Here is a 17,152-nt window from a genome sequence, read left to right as displayed (position 1 = left end):
AAATTCAGGATGTCCTTGTTCTTAATAGCTGAGTAGTATTCCATTGTATAAATGAACCACATTTTCTGTATCCATTCTTCTGTAATGGGACATCTGGGTTGTTTCCAGTTTCTGGCTATCACAAATAAAGCTGCTATGAACATAGTGGAACATGTGCCCCTGTGGCATGGTGGGACATCTTTTGGGTATATTCCCAAGAATGGTATTTCTGGATCTTTAGGTAGGTCTATTTCCAATTTTCTGAAGAACCTCCAAATTGATTTCCAGAGTGGTTGTACCAGTTTGTAATCCCACCAGCAATGGAAGAGTGTTCCTCTTTCTTCACATCCTTGCCAACATGTGTTTGTCACCTAAGTTTTTGATCTTAGCCATTTTGACTGGTGTGAGGTGGAATCTCAGGGTTGTTTTGATTTGCACTTCCCTGATGACTAAGGATGTTGGACATTTCTTTAGGTGCTTCTCTGACATTAGACATTCCTCAGCTGTGAATTCTTTGTTTAGTTCTGTACCCCATTTTTTAATAGGGTTATTTGGCTCTCTGGAGTCTAACTCCTTGAGTTCTTTGTATATATTGGGTATTAGCCCTCTATTGGATGCAGGATTGGTAAAGATCTTTTTCCAATCTATGGGTTGCCATTTTGTCCTAATGACAGTGTCCTTTGCCGTACAGACATTTCTGGTTTAACGAGGTCCTGTTTATAATTCTTGATCTTAGAGCATGAGCCAATGGAGTTATGTTTAGAAACTTTCTGCCTGTGACAATGAGTTCAAGGCTCTTTCCACTTTCTCTTCTATTAGATTCAGTTTTATGTTGAGGTCCTTGATCCACTTGAACTTGAACTTTGTGCAAGGTGACAAATATGGGTCTATTTTCATTTTTCTGCATACAGACATCCAGTTAGACCAGCACCATTTATTGAAGATACTTTCCTTTTTCCATTGTATATTTTTGGCTTCTTTGATCAAGTGTGCATGGGTGTGTGGTTTTATTTCTGTGTCTTTAATTCTATTTCATTGATCAACCTGTCTGTCTCTGTACCAATGCCATGCAGTTTTTATCACTATTGCTTTGTAATAGAGTTTGAGGTCAGAGATGGTGAGTCCTTCAGCTGTTCTTTTATTGCTAAGAATTGTTTTCACTATTCTGTTTGTTTTTCCCCTTTCCAAATGAATTTGAGAATTGCTCTTTCCATGTCTGTGAAGAATTGTGTCGGGATGCATTAAACCTGTAGATTGCCTTTGTTAGGATGACCATTTTTACTATGTTAATTCTGCCAATCCATGTTCATGGGAGATCTCTCCATTTTCTGAGATCTTCGATTTCTTTCTTGAGAGACTTGAAGTTCTTATCATAAAGATCTTTCACTTGTTTGGTTAGAGTTACCCCAAGATATTTTATATTATCTGTGGCTATTGTGAAGGGAATTGTTTCCCTAATTTCTTTTTCAGTCTGTTAGTCATTTGTATAAAGGAAGGCTACTGATTTATTTGAATTAATTTTATATTTGGCCACTTTGCTGAAGTTGTTTATCAGCTGAAGTTCTCTGGTAGAATATTTGGGGTCACTTATGTATACTATCGTATCTGCAAATAGTGATATTTTGACTTCTTCTTTGCCAATTTGTATCCCCTTGATCTCATTTTATTGTCTTATTGTTCTAGCTAGCACTTCAAGTACTATATTGAATAGATATGGGGAGAGTGGGCATCCTTGTCTTGTCCCTGATTTTAGTGGAATTGCTTCAAGTATCTCTCCATTTAATTTGATATTGGCTGTTGGTTTGCAGTAAATTGCTTTTATTATGTTTAGATATGGGCCTTGAATTCCTGATCTCTCCAATACTTTTAACATGAAGGGGTGTTGTATTTTGTCAAATGCTTTTTCTGCCTCTAAGAAAATGATCATGTGACTTTTTTCTTTGAGTTTGCTTAATGGGATTTTTGTACATTGAACCAATCTTGCATCCCTGGAATGAAGCCTACTTGATCATGGTGAATGATGGTTTTGAGATGTTCTTGGACTCAGTTTGCCAGAATTTTATTGAGTATTTTTGGACTGATATTCATAAGTGAGATTGGTCTGAAGTTCTCTTTTTTGGTAGGGTTCTTGTGTGGTTTAGGTATCAGAGTAATTGTGGCTTCATAGAATGAATTAGGTAGTGTTCCTTCTGTTTCTATTTTATGGAATAGTTTGAGGAATATTGGTATCAGGTCTTCTTTGAAGGAATGATAGAATTCTGAACTAAATCCATTTAGTTTTGGGCTTTTTTTGGTTGGGAAGTTTTAAATGACTTCTATTTCCTTATGGGATATGGGCCTGTTAATGCTCCAGTTTCATAATGGAACTTTAGTGGGCTTTACATTTGGAACAGTATAAAATAATGATGTTATGTTCTGATTTAATTTATTTTAATTAAGTAAAAAATTGTGGTCTGAGCCTGCTAGAGTGACGTGAGATGGTATTAGTTATGTGAAAGAAATGGCTAATGAGTGTTTAGAAGGTAGCTATTTATGAAAAATAGAGATTTGTTTATTTAATTTAAATATATCTTTACATACTCTGAGAAGTTCGTGTGTGTGTGTGTGTGTGTGTGTGTGTAGTGGATTTTTATTATATCCACCCTCTGTACACCCCTCCTCTTTGTTCCACTTCTCAAATTCATGCCTTTTTTTCTTTTGTTACATAACCCAAAGAATCTAATTTATTGCTTCCTGCATATGCATATATTTTGGGATATCAATGGAAGCATGGTCAATCTACCAGAGAGCAAACCCAAAACAAACCTGACTCCTAGACCCCCGGAAGCCATCAACTATCAACAGCTTCTCGGCCAAGGGTAGGGATCCTGAGTCCCTCCCCAGTCCCATGTGGAAGTGTTGCCTGGCTTGATGTTGTGCAAGCAACTAAATCTGCTGCAAATTCACGAATACAATGTGCCGAAGACGCTAACCAGACCTCTGTCTCTTACCAGTCTTTCTGCCCCTCTTCTATGATGTTCCCGAGACTGGGGGAGAGGGCATGTGATGTAGACTCCTCACTTAGCACTCCATACACACACTTTTTCTGGATTTTGATCAGCTACAAGCATCTGTATTAACTGTCATCTTATCTGATGAGGACTTGAGTTGTAACCTACTCATATGGAGATAAGTATTTAGAAGGCAGGTTGGTACTGCAACTATTCAGCAAAATTAGAGTGGTAGGTTCACTCCGAGGACCTATGAGCTCCCTGGCTATGGATTCTTTGCAAGATTTATAGTAGCAGACATAAAATTTCAGTCTGTGGACTGAGACTTAAGTCTAATAAAAAAATGGTTGGCCACACCTATAATGTTCATGCCATTATTACACTCACATACATATCTTGCTTATCTGGTTATTATTATTATTATAGCTCATAGAGTCACAACTATGTAAGAGTAGTGATGGCTTTTCTTCCCCAACAGTTTGCACAGAGCCTTTCAGTACTATGCAAGACAGCCAGCAGGGCAGAAGATCCCAGGTCACTACCAGTTTGATTTCTTCAGGTTATATGACCAAAGCTTAACCATAAGCTATAGTCTTCAGCTATAGTCTCTTACCATCAAGTTTTGGTGGGCAAACAAGAGCAGTGGCAATAACTTGTATTGTTTTGGAGGTCTCTGGAATTCTCCCTCCCCACCAATAACTTAAAGGACTGTATCCCACACCTTTTTGTCTGATAACCTATGCTGTCCAGAAGAAGCATTATTCTCCATGAGTGTAGGTCAGTGGAGAGTGGGTGAAAGGAAGCCCTTCCACGTGTAGATGGGGCATTCCTAACATCTCAGACCAAGAAAATAGGAAAAGGGATGCGACCACAGTCAGTCAAGAAGGTTCAAAACAGAGTTCTCCATGCTGAGGCACCTAGAGGCCTGAAGGGCATTGCCAAAGCTTCCCTTCCCAGGCATTCCTCCCTGTAAAAGGTATTTAATCTCAGGCCCACCCTCAGAAAGGGGTACCATTTTACACGTCCACTTTCCACAATGACAATAAATAGTTTGGAACCATAGACTGTCTCTTTTCATTGAGATCCACCTTGAGGAGTCATGGAGAAGGCCTTCACTTACAGATCCACAGTCTAGTCTCCTGTAGAAGCCACAACAGTCACCAAGTTTACTGTCCCTGTCAAGCCACAGACTATCATAGTTGAAACAAGCTAGTCTTCCCCTGCCCCTGCCCCTGCCCCACGCGCCCCTGCCCCTGTCCCCAGTCCTTGGGTCACTATTCTGTTCTCAGCTCTTTCTCAACTCCTAGCAGCATCTGGATGTCCAAGAACCCCACATCCCGGGACTTGTCGCGGGCCTGCCCCCACGCCCCAAGGGTTACATCTTTCCCACGCACTTTACCATCCCCGGAGTGGTGTCTGCATGCTTCCCTTCAGCCCAACACTTGCCCCTACTGTGGCAGCATAGAATAAACACAGTCAAACTCCACACATTCCACCTTCCCAAGTGCCCATGCCCTGTGGTAGAGAGGCCCCAGGATACACAATCCTACACATGAGAACTGGGACTTTTAACTGAAAATTCCAGGTAGGCTTTAGAAGAGCGCTAGACAGGCTCTCATGGACACATCTTTGTGTTTGGTGGAAGAAGATATAAAGTCAATAATCTTGGTATAAAATTCCAAGTCAGCTAATGAACAGTTGTGTAAGTTGGACAAGTCAGTTTACTTCCGTGGACTGTTGTTTTCTCATTTGAAGTCTTGAACAAATTTATCCAGCAAAGTTTTGCAAATTAAAATGAAATATAAACGGAAGTTCATAAACACAAAATTATCAAGTAAATTATAAGTACAGTATTATTTTCCTCACTGTCCTTTGTCTTCTCATGTTATCTGTGTCATTATCTTGTTCGTCACCCTGATACCTGCTGTGCAATGGGAGGCACACTCTTCCACCATCCTTCCACAAGAATGTCGTTCTTCCCTAGTACAGATGCGCCAACTTTCTGGTACTGGGTCCAACATCAGCAACTCTCCAGGGAAGGGCCAGGTGATTTCTGTGGGTTACACATTTGTCACTCCTCTGCTGACTCCCTTACAGCTTGGGAAACAGAGAGCCTAAGGATGTTCCTGGGAAAGAATAAAATGGTAAGATCCTTTTGTTTTTTAGATTTATTTACTTCTATTTTATGTGTTTGGGCATGTTTCCTGAATGTATGCATGTGCACTTCATTTGTCATTTAGACCAATGGAGGCCAGAAGAGGGTGAGGTTCCCTTGGAACTGGAGTTACAGATCATCATGAACCACCATATGGATGCTGGCAGCTGGACCCTGTTCTCTGCAAGAGCCGTCAATGCTCTTGACTGTGGACTAACCTCTCTAGCCTGGAATTGCAAGTTTTTTTGTTGCTCAGAATACAATGAGTCTTTCTGTATGAAGTCAATTGAGTTATAGCTACACATGGAAACTGTACAGAGGGCAAGAATCTAAGAGAAGAAAGACCTCTACGTTTTAGGAAATTTTTTTTTTTTTTTCGGAGCTGGGGACCGAACCCAGGGCCTTGTGCTTGCTAGGCAAGCGCTCTACCGCTGAGCTAAATCCCCAACCCCCGTTTTAGGAAATTTTGCTATTCTTTGTTACTATGTGTCTCCTTTTGCTTTTAAGCTAAAAACAATCTTTTAAAGGGATCTGGCTGTGAGGTCAGCAGAAAGAACAACCAAGTGACATCATAAATAGGAAGTTCTATATTACTGCAGTATATGATCTCAGGAAATCAGATAGATCTCTTGTGATTCTATTTTCCCCTAGAAATGAGATCCAGTTCTTGATGTTCCAAAAATTTGTTTACATTTGTAGGACAGGACTCATGGATCCCATACTGCTCTCTACTCTCTAGGAAGCTGAGGATGACCTTGAACTTTGGGTCTTCCTGTGTCCACCTCCCCAGTGGAGTCCTAGGGATCCAGTTTATGTGATGCTTAAGATTGAACCCAGGCTTTAGGTCACACTAGGCAAGCATTCTAACAATGGAGCTATATCCCGAGTTCTTTATTTATAGTTCTAAGGATAGATTAAAGAAAGCTAAGGTGGCGCATTCTGCCGTTCTTCAGTGGCACTAAGATCTCAGAATTCTTAAAATATTGCTGAGATGCCACGAGAAACTGCACTATATATTCCCCTATTGTAGTATAAATTAGCATTTCTTACCTTGGGGATGGAGTCATGAATTCTTTTAAAGATTTATTTATTTTATCTAAGTATAATGTAGCTGTCATCAGATACACTAGAAGAGGGCATCAGATCTCATTGCAGATGGTTGTGAGCCACCATGTGGTTGCTGGGAATTGAACTCAGGACCTCTGCAAGAGCAGTCAGTGCTTTTAACCACTGAGCCATCTCTAGCTCCAAAAGTTAGTATTCTTTTAAAATATTTTATCTAGTATTTCAAAAATATTTTATTATCAATTATTATTCTTATCATCTGTGTGTGTGTGTGTGTAAGAGAGAGAGAGAGAGAGAGAGAGAGAGAGAGAGAGAGAGAGAGAGAGAGAGAGATATTTGTGTGCATTAGAGTAGGTAGGTATACATGCCATGATGTGTATGTGGACGTCAGAGGACAACTTTTGGAAGTCCATTTTCTTTTTTATTTAATTTAAGTTATTTAACTTATTTACATTCCAGTCATTGCCCCTCCCACCCCGTACCACCCCTCACAGTTTCTCATCCCATTCCTCCTCCCCGTTGGTTCTGGACCTTCTCAGAGTTTTCTTTTGCACCTTGTCAAAGCGAGGCTTCTTTAACTCTTGTCGTTCTGCACACTCCAGGGTACTTTTGCGTGATTCTCTTGACTCTGCCTCCCACCTCCTTGAGAAGGGCTGGGACTGTGATAAAACAACTGCATTTATATTTTTGTAGGTTTCAGGGGTCAAAGTCTGAGCCATCCTATGGGCCTTTGGTAGTGCTCACTAGACTCTGTCTCTGTTCTTAACAAGGACCACACAGCAGGTACTAAAGTATCTTCCTGAAGAAGTGAAACATGGGTTTTGATCAAAGTCTTAAGGATTGACTGAAATATAGGCTGGGGCCTATCAAGTTATACACACATAGTACCCTCTTGTGTACTGTGTTCACTGTGGTTTGAGGTTGATTTTGGGAACAGTGGTGAGTGACCCAGAACAGGGCAGTGAACAAGTGGAGAATTTGAAGAGATTATCCTGGGTGAGAATAATGCAACGGTCATTTCCATTTCTGAACTCCTTGGAGTCTGACATTAGAAGATAGGACAGAAGATGACTGACATTACTTGCCAAGGAATGAATGGATTTTTAATCCCTGAAACCTGAAATAAGATGAATATTTTCTTAGTAAACACAATCTAAGAATTGACATAAAATGATAGGAGTGTAGGAAATATGCTAGAGAACTAGAGGGATTGGGTGGAGGGGCACCAAGTCCTGCCTTCTGTGTCATTCAGAGATGATATGACTGACCGCTTTGCCCATTTGTGTTACATGTAGAGAATAAAAACAAGGCAGCGACTAAGATAGAGCCAAATCTAGTAGCAATTAAATCAGTTTAGAAGATCATATCCCCAAACAATTCCTATTTATGCTCAGAGACCTACTGGGGCAGGTCCAGTCGAAAGCCAAGTCAGCCTCCTGGGGCTTGGTGGAATCAAAGTGGACAGGGAATTCTCCAGAAATGTGATGAAGAGTGAGAACAGAGAAACAACCCAGAGTTCCAACTCCACAAATCCCCAAGCCCCATGTTCTTCCCTGGTGAGGGGACAGTGGGGAAGAGCTGGCACATGGAAATGTGTGCTGTCCTCAGAGGAAGGCAGGTTCTCAGAGGTTCAGCTCCATGGTTGCCAAGCCATTAGGAGGACCACAGCTTGGGCTTCAGTCAGCATGTGCTGAAAATGTGGTGCCAGGTCTCTGAGTAGCAGAAAAGAAGGAGACTTAATTGAATTGCTGTGAGGTCTATTTCCTGGGAATGGATCAGTGAGTGCTCCTGACCTTGGCACCTCCAGAGGTCTTTCTGGTGTTGAGCCTCAGATAAGATGGAGCATAGCTTAACTTCCTATAGCTAATGAGGGGTCTCTAATCTTGTCACTGTGAATGTGGGGAAATTTTTTTGTTCACCCGCCAATGCTTTAGATGAAGACAAACCTCACAAGAGTAAGTTTAAATTTTTTTTATTCATTTCTTTGTACTTGTAGAATGCAGGTAGGAATAATGACCAGCTATGTTTCTTGGTTTTGTTGGGTAGCAGTCATTATAAGGGCAAGCACAAAGTAGCATCCCCAGATGCCTAGAGATGGCAATAGTAATATTTTTCTTCACTTATTGTAACTCAAATGTTTAAAAAATAGAATATTTGAAATAAAACCTCAAGAATAAAAATAAAAGTCAACTGTAACGATGAAAGTAAAGGCAATAGAAATATCTCTTTATAACTATTGGCTAAGGAAATGGTTATCAATCTTCCTAATGCTGCAACCCTTTAATACAGTTCATAATGTTGTTGTGATCCCCTAACATAAAATTATTTTCATTGCTACTTCATACTGTAATTTTCCTACTATTGTGACATAATGTAAATATCTGTTTCCTGATGGTCTTAGGTGACCCCTGTGAAAGGGTCCTTTGATTTCCAAAGGGGTCAAGACCCACAGATTGAGAACCACCAGGCTAAGGAATATTTAATACTTGAGTATAAAGTTGGTTTCGAGTGTCCTATCAGCTAACACAAAAGGGAAAATACAAATTATATAACAATCATAACTAAGTAGAATGTCATATGTATGTCCATTCCTAGGAATATGCTGTAATTTCAGGAGTGCAATACATACATGTAATTTCAGCACCCAATAAATAAGTAAGAACCCTGAGCTCAAGACCAGCTTTTAAAAAAAAAAAAAAAACCAGTCTTTCTGATTTGCTAGTTCTTGTCCTCCCTCCCTTTTTCTCTACTTCCCCTTCCTCTTCCTCTTCTTCCTCCCCCCCTCTCTCTCTCTCTCTGTGTGTGTGTGTGTGTGTGTGTGTGTGTAGATTTGTCTGTATAACATAGATGTTCTGAGAAACTGCTGTATAGACCAGGCTGGCCTCAGAATTCACAGAGATTCTCTTGCCTCTGCCTCCCAATTACTGTGTTTAAAGATATACACTACCATACCCTGGAGCCAGTACATATCTTAAAATAAGCTGGCTGTAGTACTTTTTTGTCCAGGTAATACCAGCACTTAGAAAGCTGATCACAAAATTGCAGCTATTCTGGGCTACATATTGAATTACTGGCTAGCTTGTGCTTTAGTCCCAAAACAAAACAAAACAATTTCCAAAGCATGCAAGCAAACAAGCAAACAAACAAACAAACAAAAAAACTCAGCATGAAAACTATAACAAAATCAAATTAAACCACTGAAATAAAAAAGAAAGAAACTGTGTGTTGGTAGATACGTGTACATTGGGAACAAAGGCAAGCATGCCTTTTCTGACAGATGAAACTCATTGAAGATTTCGGTCTCAGGCATCTTAAGTGGGAATTTAAAAATTACTTTTATTTTATTACTTTATATGTATGGGTATTTGCTTGCTTGTATGTCTGTATGCCATGTGCAATCAGAGTCCGTTGAGGTCAGAAGAGGGCTGGAACTGGCGTTAGAGACAGTTGTGAGCTGGGAATTGAACCTTGGACTTCTGAAAGAGCAGTACTGCTCTTAGTCACTGAGCCATCTCTCCAGCCCCTTAAATGGGATTTCAGCAGTCAATATTTTATATTTAAAAATATATAAAATAAAAAATAAAGAAAAACAGGGAAAATACCAATTTTTCAATTCTCTCAAAAACAACCTTGAGAATGCGCAGTTTCCTTTCAGCGCAATGGTGTGACAGATGCAGGATATATATATATATATATATATATATATGCATATATCCTGCATATTATATTATATTATATATATGTATTATTGCGTATGTATGCAGCTGGCTTCATGCTCTAGACTACTTCATTAGGATATCTTCTTTTTTTTTTCTTTTTTTTTTTTTTTTTATTAACTTGAATATTTCTTATATACATTTAGTGTTATTCCCTTTCCGGTTTCCGGCAAACATCCCCTCCCCCTCCCCTTCCTTATGGGTGTTCCTCCCCACCCTCCCCCCATTGCCGCCCTCCCCCAACAGTCTAGTTCACTGGGGTTCAGTATTAGCAGGACCCAGGGCTTCCCCTTCCACTGGTGCTCTTACTAGGATATTCATTGCTACCCTATGAGGTCAGAGTCCAGGGTCAGTCCATGTATAGTCTTTTAGGTAGTGGCTTAGTCCCTGGAAGCTCTGGTTGCTTGGCATTGTTGTACATATGGGGTCTCGAGCCCCTTCAAGCTCTTCCAGTTCTTTCTCTGATTCCTTCAACGGGGTCCTATTCTCAGTTCAGTGGTTTGCTGCTGACATTCGCCTCTGTATTTGCTGTATTCTGGCTGTGTCTCTCAGGAGCGATCTACACTTCTGCACTTCTTTGTTTCATCCATCTTGTCTAATTGGGTGGCTGTATATATATGGGCCACATGTGGGGCAGGCTCTGAATGGGTGTTCCTCCAGTCTCTGTTCTAAACTTTGTCTCCCTATCCCCTCCTAAGTGTAATCTTGTTCCACTTTTAAAAAAGGAGTAAAGCATCTGTGTTTTGGTCATCGTTCTTGAGTTTCATGTGTTCTGTGCATCTAGAGTAATTTGAGCATTTGGGCTAGTATCCACTTATCAATGAGTGCATATCATGTGTGTTTTTCTGTGATTGGGTTACCTCACTCAGGATGATATTTTCCAGTTTCATCCATTTGCCTATGAATTTCATAAAGTCATTGTTTTTGATATCTGAGTAGTATTCCATTGTGTCGATGTACCACAGTTTCTTTATCCATTCCTCTGTTGAAGGACATCTGGGTTCTTTCCAGCTTCTGGCTATTATAAATAAGACTGCGATGAACATAGTGGAGCACGTGTCTTTTTTATATGTTGGGGCATCTTTTGGGTATATGCCCAAGAGAGGTATAGCTGGATCCTCAGGCAGTTTAATGTCCAATTTTCTGAGGAACCTCCAGACTGATTTCCAGAATGATTGTACCAGTCTGCAATCCCACCAACAATGGAGGAGTGTTCCTCTTTCTCCACATCCTCGCCAGCATTTGCTGTCACCTGAGTTTTTGATCTTAGCCATTCTCACTGGTGTGAGGTGAAATCTCAGGGTTGTTTTGATTTGCATTTCCCTGATGACTAAAGATGTTGAACATTTCTTTAGGTGTTTCTCAGCCATTCGGCATTCCTCAGCTGTGAATTCTTTGTTTAGCTCTGAACCCCATTTTTTAATAGGGTTATTTGTCTCCCTGCGGTCTAACTTTTGAGTTCTTTGTATATTTTTGGATATAAGGCCTCTATCTGTTGTAGGATTGGTAAAGATCTTTTCCCAATCTGTTGGTTGCCGTTTGTCCTACCCACAGTGTCCTTTGCCTTACAGAAGCTTTGCAGTTTTATGAGATCCCATTTGTCGATTCTTGATCTTAGAGCATAAGCCATTGGTGTTTTGTTCAGGAAATTTTTTCCAGTGCCCATGTGTTCCAGATGCTTCCCTAGTTTTTCTTCTATTAGTTTGAGTGTGTCTGGTTTGATGTGGAGGTCCTTGATCCACTTGGACTTAAGCTTTGTACAGGGTGATAAGCATGGATCGATCTGCATTCTTCTACATGTTGACCTCCAGTTGAACCAGCACCATTTGCTGAAAATGCTATCTTTTTCCATTGGATGGATTTGGCTCCTTTGTCAAAAATCAAGTGACCATAGGTGTGTGGGTTCATTTCTGGGTCTTCAATTCTGTTCCATTGGTCTATCTGTCTGTCTCTGTACCAATACCATGCAGTTTTATCACTATTGCTCTGTAATACTGCTTGAGTTCAGGGATAGTGATTCCCCTGAAGTCCTTTTTATTGTTGAGGATAGTTTTAGCTATCCTGGGTTTTTTGTTATTCAGATGAATTTGCAAATTGTTCTGTCTAACTCTTTGAAGAATTGGATTGGTATTTTGATGGGGATTGCATTGAATCTGTAGATCGCTTTTGGTAAAATGGCCATTTTTACTATATTAATCCTGCCAATCCATGAGCATGGGAGATCTTTCCACCTTCTGAGGTCTTCTTCAATTTCTTTCTTCAGTGTCTTGAGGATATCTTCTTTAGCATAGAGTTTTCTTTTTTTCTTGGATATTTTATGTATTTACATTTTAAATGTTATCCCCTTTACCCCCTCTGCTATGCCCCTCCCCCTGCTTCTATGAGGATGCTCCCACTCCCACCCACCCACTTTCCCCTCAATGCCCGCGCATTCCTCTATACTAGGGAAATGAGCCTTCAGAGGACCAAGGGCTTCTCCTCCTATTGATGCCAGACAATGTCATCCTCAGCTACATATGTGGGTTAGAGACGTGGGTCCCTTCATGTGTATTCATTCGTTGGTGGTTTTGTCCCTGGGAGCTCTTGATATTGTTGTTCTTCCTATGGGGTTGCAAATCCCTTCAGCTCCTTCAGTCCTTTCTCTAACTCCTCCATTAGTGTCCCTGTGCTTAGTTTGATGGTTGGCTACAAGCATCCTTGTTTGTATCAGTAAGTCTCTGGCAGAGCCTCTCAGGAGATAGCATAGAGTTTTCTTTCAGTGCATTTAACACTTTAAAACACTGTGGAGAATAGATAATTTTCTTCCCACAAAAGGAGTATTCCCAATAGAAACTGGGTGCTAAAACAAAGGTGATCATTTTCATAGACATTGGACATCACTGCTCCTATAAATACCTCTCAATAAGTGTTTTTATTTACATTTACTTGTTTTTTGTATATGTGCATACACATGGATGTGTGCATATATATGCATGCAACTTGTGGGAGTTGATTTTCTCCTCCTACCACGTGGGACCCGGGAGTAAACTCAGGTCATTAGTCCTTATGGTAAGTGTCTTTACCTGCAGAGCTCTCTCACTGGCTGTCACCCAGTAAGTCTTCAGTATATGGATGGGTGCATGTTTATAGAGAACCAGACACTGGTTTCAATTGTGTGCGTGACTAAAACTCAAGATCAATTGCTGTCGTTAGAGATCTTAGAGCCGTGGAGAAATGACTACAAACAAATGAACACAGAAGTGAACACATCACTAAGGGAGACCCTGGGTCTCTGACTGTCACCTTTGTATTTAACCATGAAGATCAGATGCCTGGTCTAAGTAGTGTGTTAGTTATCATTATGTATCTTGCACAGAGCAAGTGGGAAGTGTGTGTTCCTACTACAGCCCAAGGAAGGGCATTTCATTATTCACAAAATAACATGTTAGTGGAAAGTGCTGAGGAAAACTGGTCTGCCGCTATGCCACTAACAGAGTTATTTTGTAAGCCTGTCCAGAGGTAAGTGATTATCAGATGACAGCATAAGGTGAAACTCTTTAGAAAGAGGGACATTACTTTTAATGAATGTAAGGGGTCATACGATAAGCACTCTGGCTTGTTGGATATGAAAATATAGCAAATACTTAAAAGGCAAGCTGCAGTCTATACAAATACTGTTTGCCCCATTTTCCATGATGGAAAAGGAGCAATGTCCTTCCATGACTCACATGCACAAAGGTCATGTCATGTCTTCAGACTGGAACATATCAGATATGGGCGGAGACACATTCTTCTGGAAGTGTTCCTGACACCTTGCAGGGCTATACTGCTAACTCAGGGAGTGAGATGCACAATAACATTCTGTCTGCCATGGAAGATGGGATGCTTTTGAATGGAGTGTCTGCATCCAGCCCTGTCCAAATGTAGGTGCTAAACTCTGCACTATGATTCTGTTAGTTAGTAGGGCTTGAGGAGGAAGTAGGTTTGGAGGAGGATGTGGGCATCAAAGCCCTGTGGCAGGATTAATATTTCTCTAAACGTGGAAACGAGTCCAGGTTCCTCTCTGCTATTTGAAGATACAGAAGAAGACAGTGATTTGCTATGCAGAACAAGGGCACCCACTGTGACTCAAACTATGGCTACCTTGAACTTGGAATTCCTGGCCTTGAGAATTGTGAGAAATAAAAATCTATGGCCTAAGTCATTCAGTCAATATATATTTTGAAATAATATTCCATACTAAGACAAAGGTTGATTCACTAGAGAAAGGACAATGTCCATTTTCACTTCTGCATGATGTAGAATAGTAATGTGTGATTATATGCATGCTTAACTGAGTAATTATGCTTGTGTGTATTTGTGAAAGTCTAACTTATTAATGCAGACACCATGCCTATGCAAATTTGCAGGGAACTTCACTTCTACTGGTTACAGTCAGTGGAAAAATTCAACAAATAAGAGAGTTTAAAACAAATTAAAATACAGGACTTTCCCTCCTTCTAGAATTCTTTTGGCATGCATTACAGTCTACTGTGTGTAATTCCCTGAGGACAGGAGTTAGTGTTGCATTCATTTTCAGAGGCAAGGGCAGAACTCGAGGAACCTGTGAGGGAAGGTGAGGCATTAACTTCCCACAATCATGAACAACTGTCTTACCCTTGAGCCTCAAGTGACAGGGAAGAGAAATATATCAGCAAAACCTAGGCATATCCAGCTATGGCAGACAGCCTACTCATACAGAGCTGTGGCCCCAGAACCCAGGGAAAGAAAGAGAGACAAATGTGCAAGTAGGCCCTCACTTGTACTGGGAAAGGCCTCTCATAGCATGGCTTTACAAATCACACTTCACTCAAACTGGAACCAAGTTAACAATATGCTTTGAGATCATGTAGAACTCCGTACTCTGTCTGTTTGCACACTATGTATTGGACTTGTTTAGAATTATCTGACCTTGAAAAAAAACAACAATGTAATCAATCTTACTATGCTTTGGGCTTCCAGTGTAATTAACTTGTACAAGCTAAGATAACTGAATAGCTTTAATACTATTCTATGCTGTTCAATACAGAGAGGATGGCCTCTGTTCAAGAGATCAGAGATCCAGAAGAGGTGAGGCTCACTCTTGCTTTAGATGACTCTTCTGTTCTGCAGCACCAGCTCAGAGAGGATGCAGTGCACAGTGTGAGGGCTGAACATTCTCTCTTTGTGTCTTTTTCACTCTCCAGTCCATTCCTCAATTTGCTCAAGTACAGTAATAAGCCAGAGTGTGAGAGAGTCATCTGATGCAGCCTTTAGAGACTTCTAAAGGGCATGGGAAGCTAGAGCATGGATCCAAAGACAGTCGGTGAGTAGTCAGAAAGCCTTGCCTGAGTCATGTCCAGAGAGGTTGGAGGATGGGCCAGTGTCACTGAAACCAGAAGTGAAGAGTTTCCAACAGGTTTAGATGCAACACAGATGTCACAACTCTCTGTTTGATTCAGAAATCCCTTGTGACCTTCAGGAAGATGGTCTCAAACAGTAGAGAAATTCACAACAGCGTACTTGAGATAAAGGAGAGGAAATGGTTGGTATGAAAGAGTACACAGAGACTTTGTTGTTAATTATTTATGAGAAAGTGTTTCGTTTAGTTCAAGTTGCCCTTAAACTCCCTCTGTAACTGCAGAGGAACCTAAGTTCCTGATTCTCTTGCTTTTGCTTCCTAAATGCTGGGATTACAGGCCCTGGCTGTCACACACAGCAAAAGGCTTTGAACGATGACATTAATTTATATTATAGGAATTGTGTTTACTCTAGAATGGAAAACAGTACTAGATATGGGAAACTGAGCAAATTCCTTACGAAACAGGATCCCAGACAAATAAAAGGGACTAAGAGTATTATCTGTGTAGAAAGGGTAAAACTTAGGTATATGGAAAAATGTGGCAGCCTCAAGGTTATGTCCAGAATAATGACAAGTGTCCCCCAGTTAAGTTCTGTCTATCCTCAGGGTCATCACATATGCCAGTGGCAGACCTAATGCATTAAGTACATGGAGAAAGGAAATCAGACTGGGACGGTCCTCTTCCACTTCCGCCCCTTCTCCAAACTCCCCGAGGTGCAGATGCTGATCTTTGTGCTTTTCCTCATGATGTACCTGATCAGCATTGGAGGAAACATGTCCATTGTCCTCACCATCTGGATCAATCGGTGTCTCCATACCCCTATGTACTTCTTCCTGGCCAACCTGGCTAGCCTGGAGATCTTCTATTCCTCTACCATAGCCCCCCTGACTCTGGCCAGCATCCTGTCCACAGAGAGGACTGTGGTCTCCCTGGCAGGCTGTGGTGCCCAGATGTTCTTCTTCATCTTCCTGGGCAGCGCCGATTGTATTCTGCTGGCCGTCATGGCCTATGACCGGTTTGTGGCCATCTGTCACCCTCTGCGCTACACCCTCATCATGAGCTGGCACCTGTGTGTCCAGCTGGCCCTAGGGTCCCTGTTGCTGGGTTTCATCTTGGCCATGCAGTTGACTGTGCTCATCTTCCAACTGCCTTTCTGTAGCAGTAAGGAAATCAGCTTGTTCTACTGTGATGTCCTCCCTGTCATGAGACTGGCATGTGCAGACACCCATGTCCATGAAGCTACTCTGTTTGTGGTCAGTGTCATCGTCCTCACCATTCCTTTTCTCCTCATCACTCTCTCCTATGTCTTCATTGTGAATGCCATCGTGAAGATCCGCTCAGCTGAGGGGAGGCACAAAGCCTTCTCTACCTGTTCTTCCCACCTGACGGTTGTCCTCCTGCAGTACGGTTGTACAAGTCTCATCTACTTGTGTCCCAGCTCCAGCTACTCTCCTGAGCGGGGCCAGGTAGTATCTGTGGTTTACACCTTCATCACTCCTATGTTGAATCCTTTGATCTACAGCATGAGGAACAGAGAACTCAAGGATGCCTTGAGGAGAGTGATAATGAAATTGGTTTTGATCCAAACACAAGAAACACTCTAAATAATTCTCTACAACATCTAGGGAAGAAATCCTGAGTTGAATAGGTGCAATATGAGAGAGTGGCACCTGATACGGAGTTTGCTAGTGTTTTAAAAATGTTTTATACTGTTTTGTTCTAAAGGCCAGTTTTCTTTCCTTATCCTCAGATTAGTCATTTTGAGAAATGGAAATGAAAATGCTCCAAGTATTTAAACTCTGAATTAGTTGTGAGGATAAAGGCATACAGTAAGTGAAAAATAGTTTGTTTCTCTCTTTTTGAAGCAGCATTGGAGTTTATTAAATA

The 17,152-nt window shown here is 41.0% G+C and overlaps 1 protein-coding gene across 1 annotated transcript; it reads left to right on the top strand.

Moving 5' to 3' along the window:
• Window positions 1-15,912: 15,912 nt before the first annotated feature.
• Window positions 15,913-16,869, top strand: LOC116893664 (olfactory receptor 10V1-like). Its single transcript, XM_032895381.1, has one exon. The coding sequence runs from the start codon at window positions 15,913-15,915 to the stop codon at window positions 16,867-16,869; it is 957 nt and encodes a 318-aa protein (XP_032751272.1).
• The last annotated feature ends 283 nt before the right edge of the window (window positions 16,870-17,152 follow it).

This window comes from Rattus rattus, chromosome 2, assembly GCF_011064425.1.
Source record: "Rattus rattus isolate New Zealand chromosome 2, Rrattus_CSIRO_v1, whole genome shotgun sequence".
Classification (NCBI taxonomy): domain Eukaryota; kingdom Metazoa; phylum Chordata; class Mammalia; order Rodentia; family Muridae; genus Rattus; species Rattus rattus.
The sequence above is the reverse complement of the archived record's forward strand: the minus strand, read 5'-3'. Positions and strand labels throughout refer to the sequence as shown.

Bases quoted from the DNA above. Each gene is read 5' to 3' on its own strand.
- LOC116893664 (XM_032895381.1), top strand. From the start codon at position 15,913: ATGGAGAAAGGAAATCAGACTGGGACGGTCCTCTTCCACTTCCGCCCC.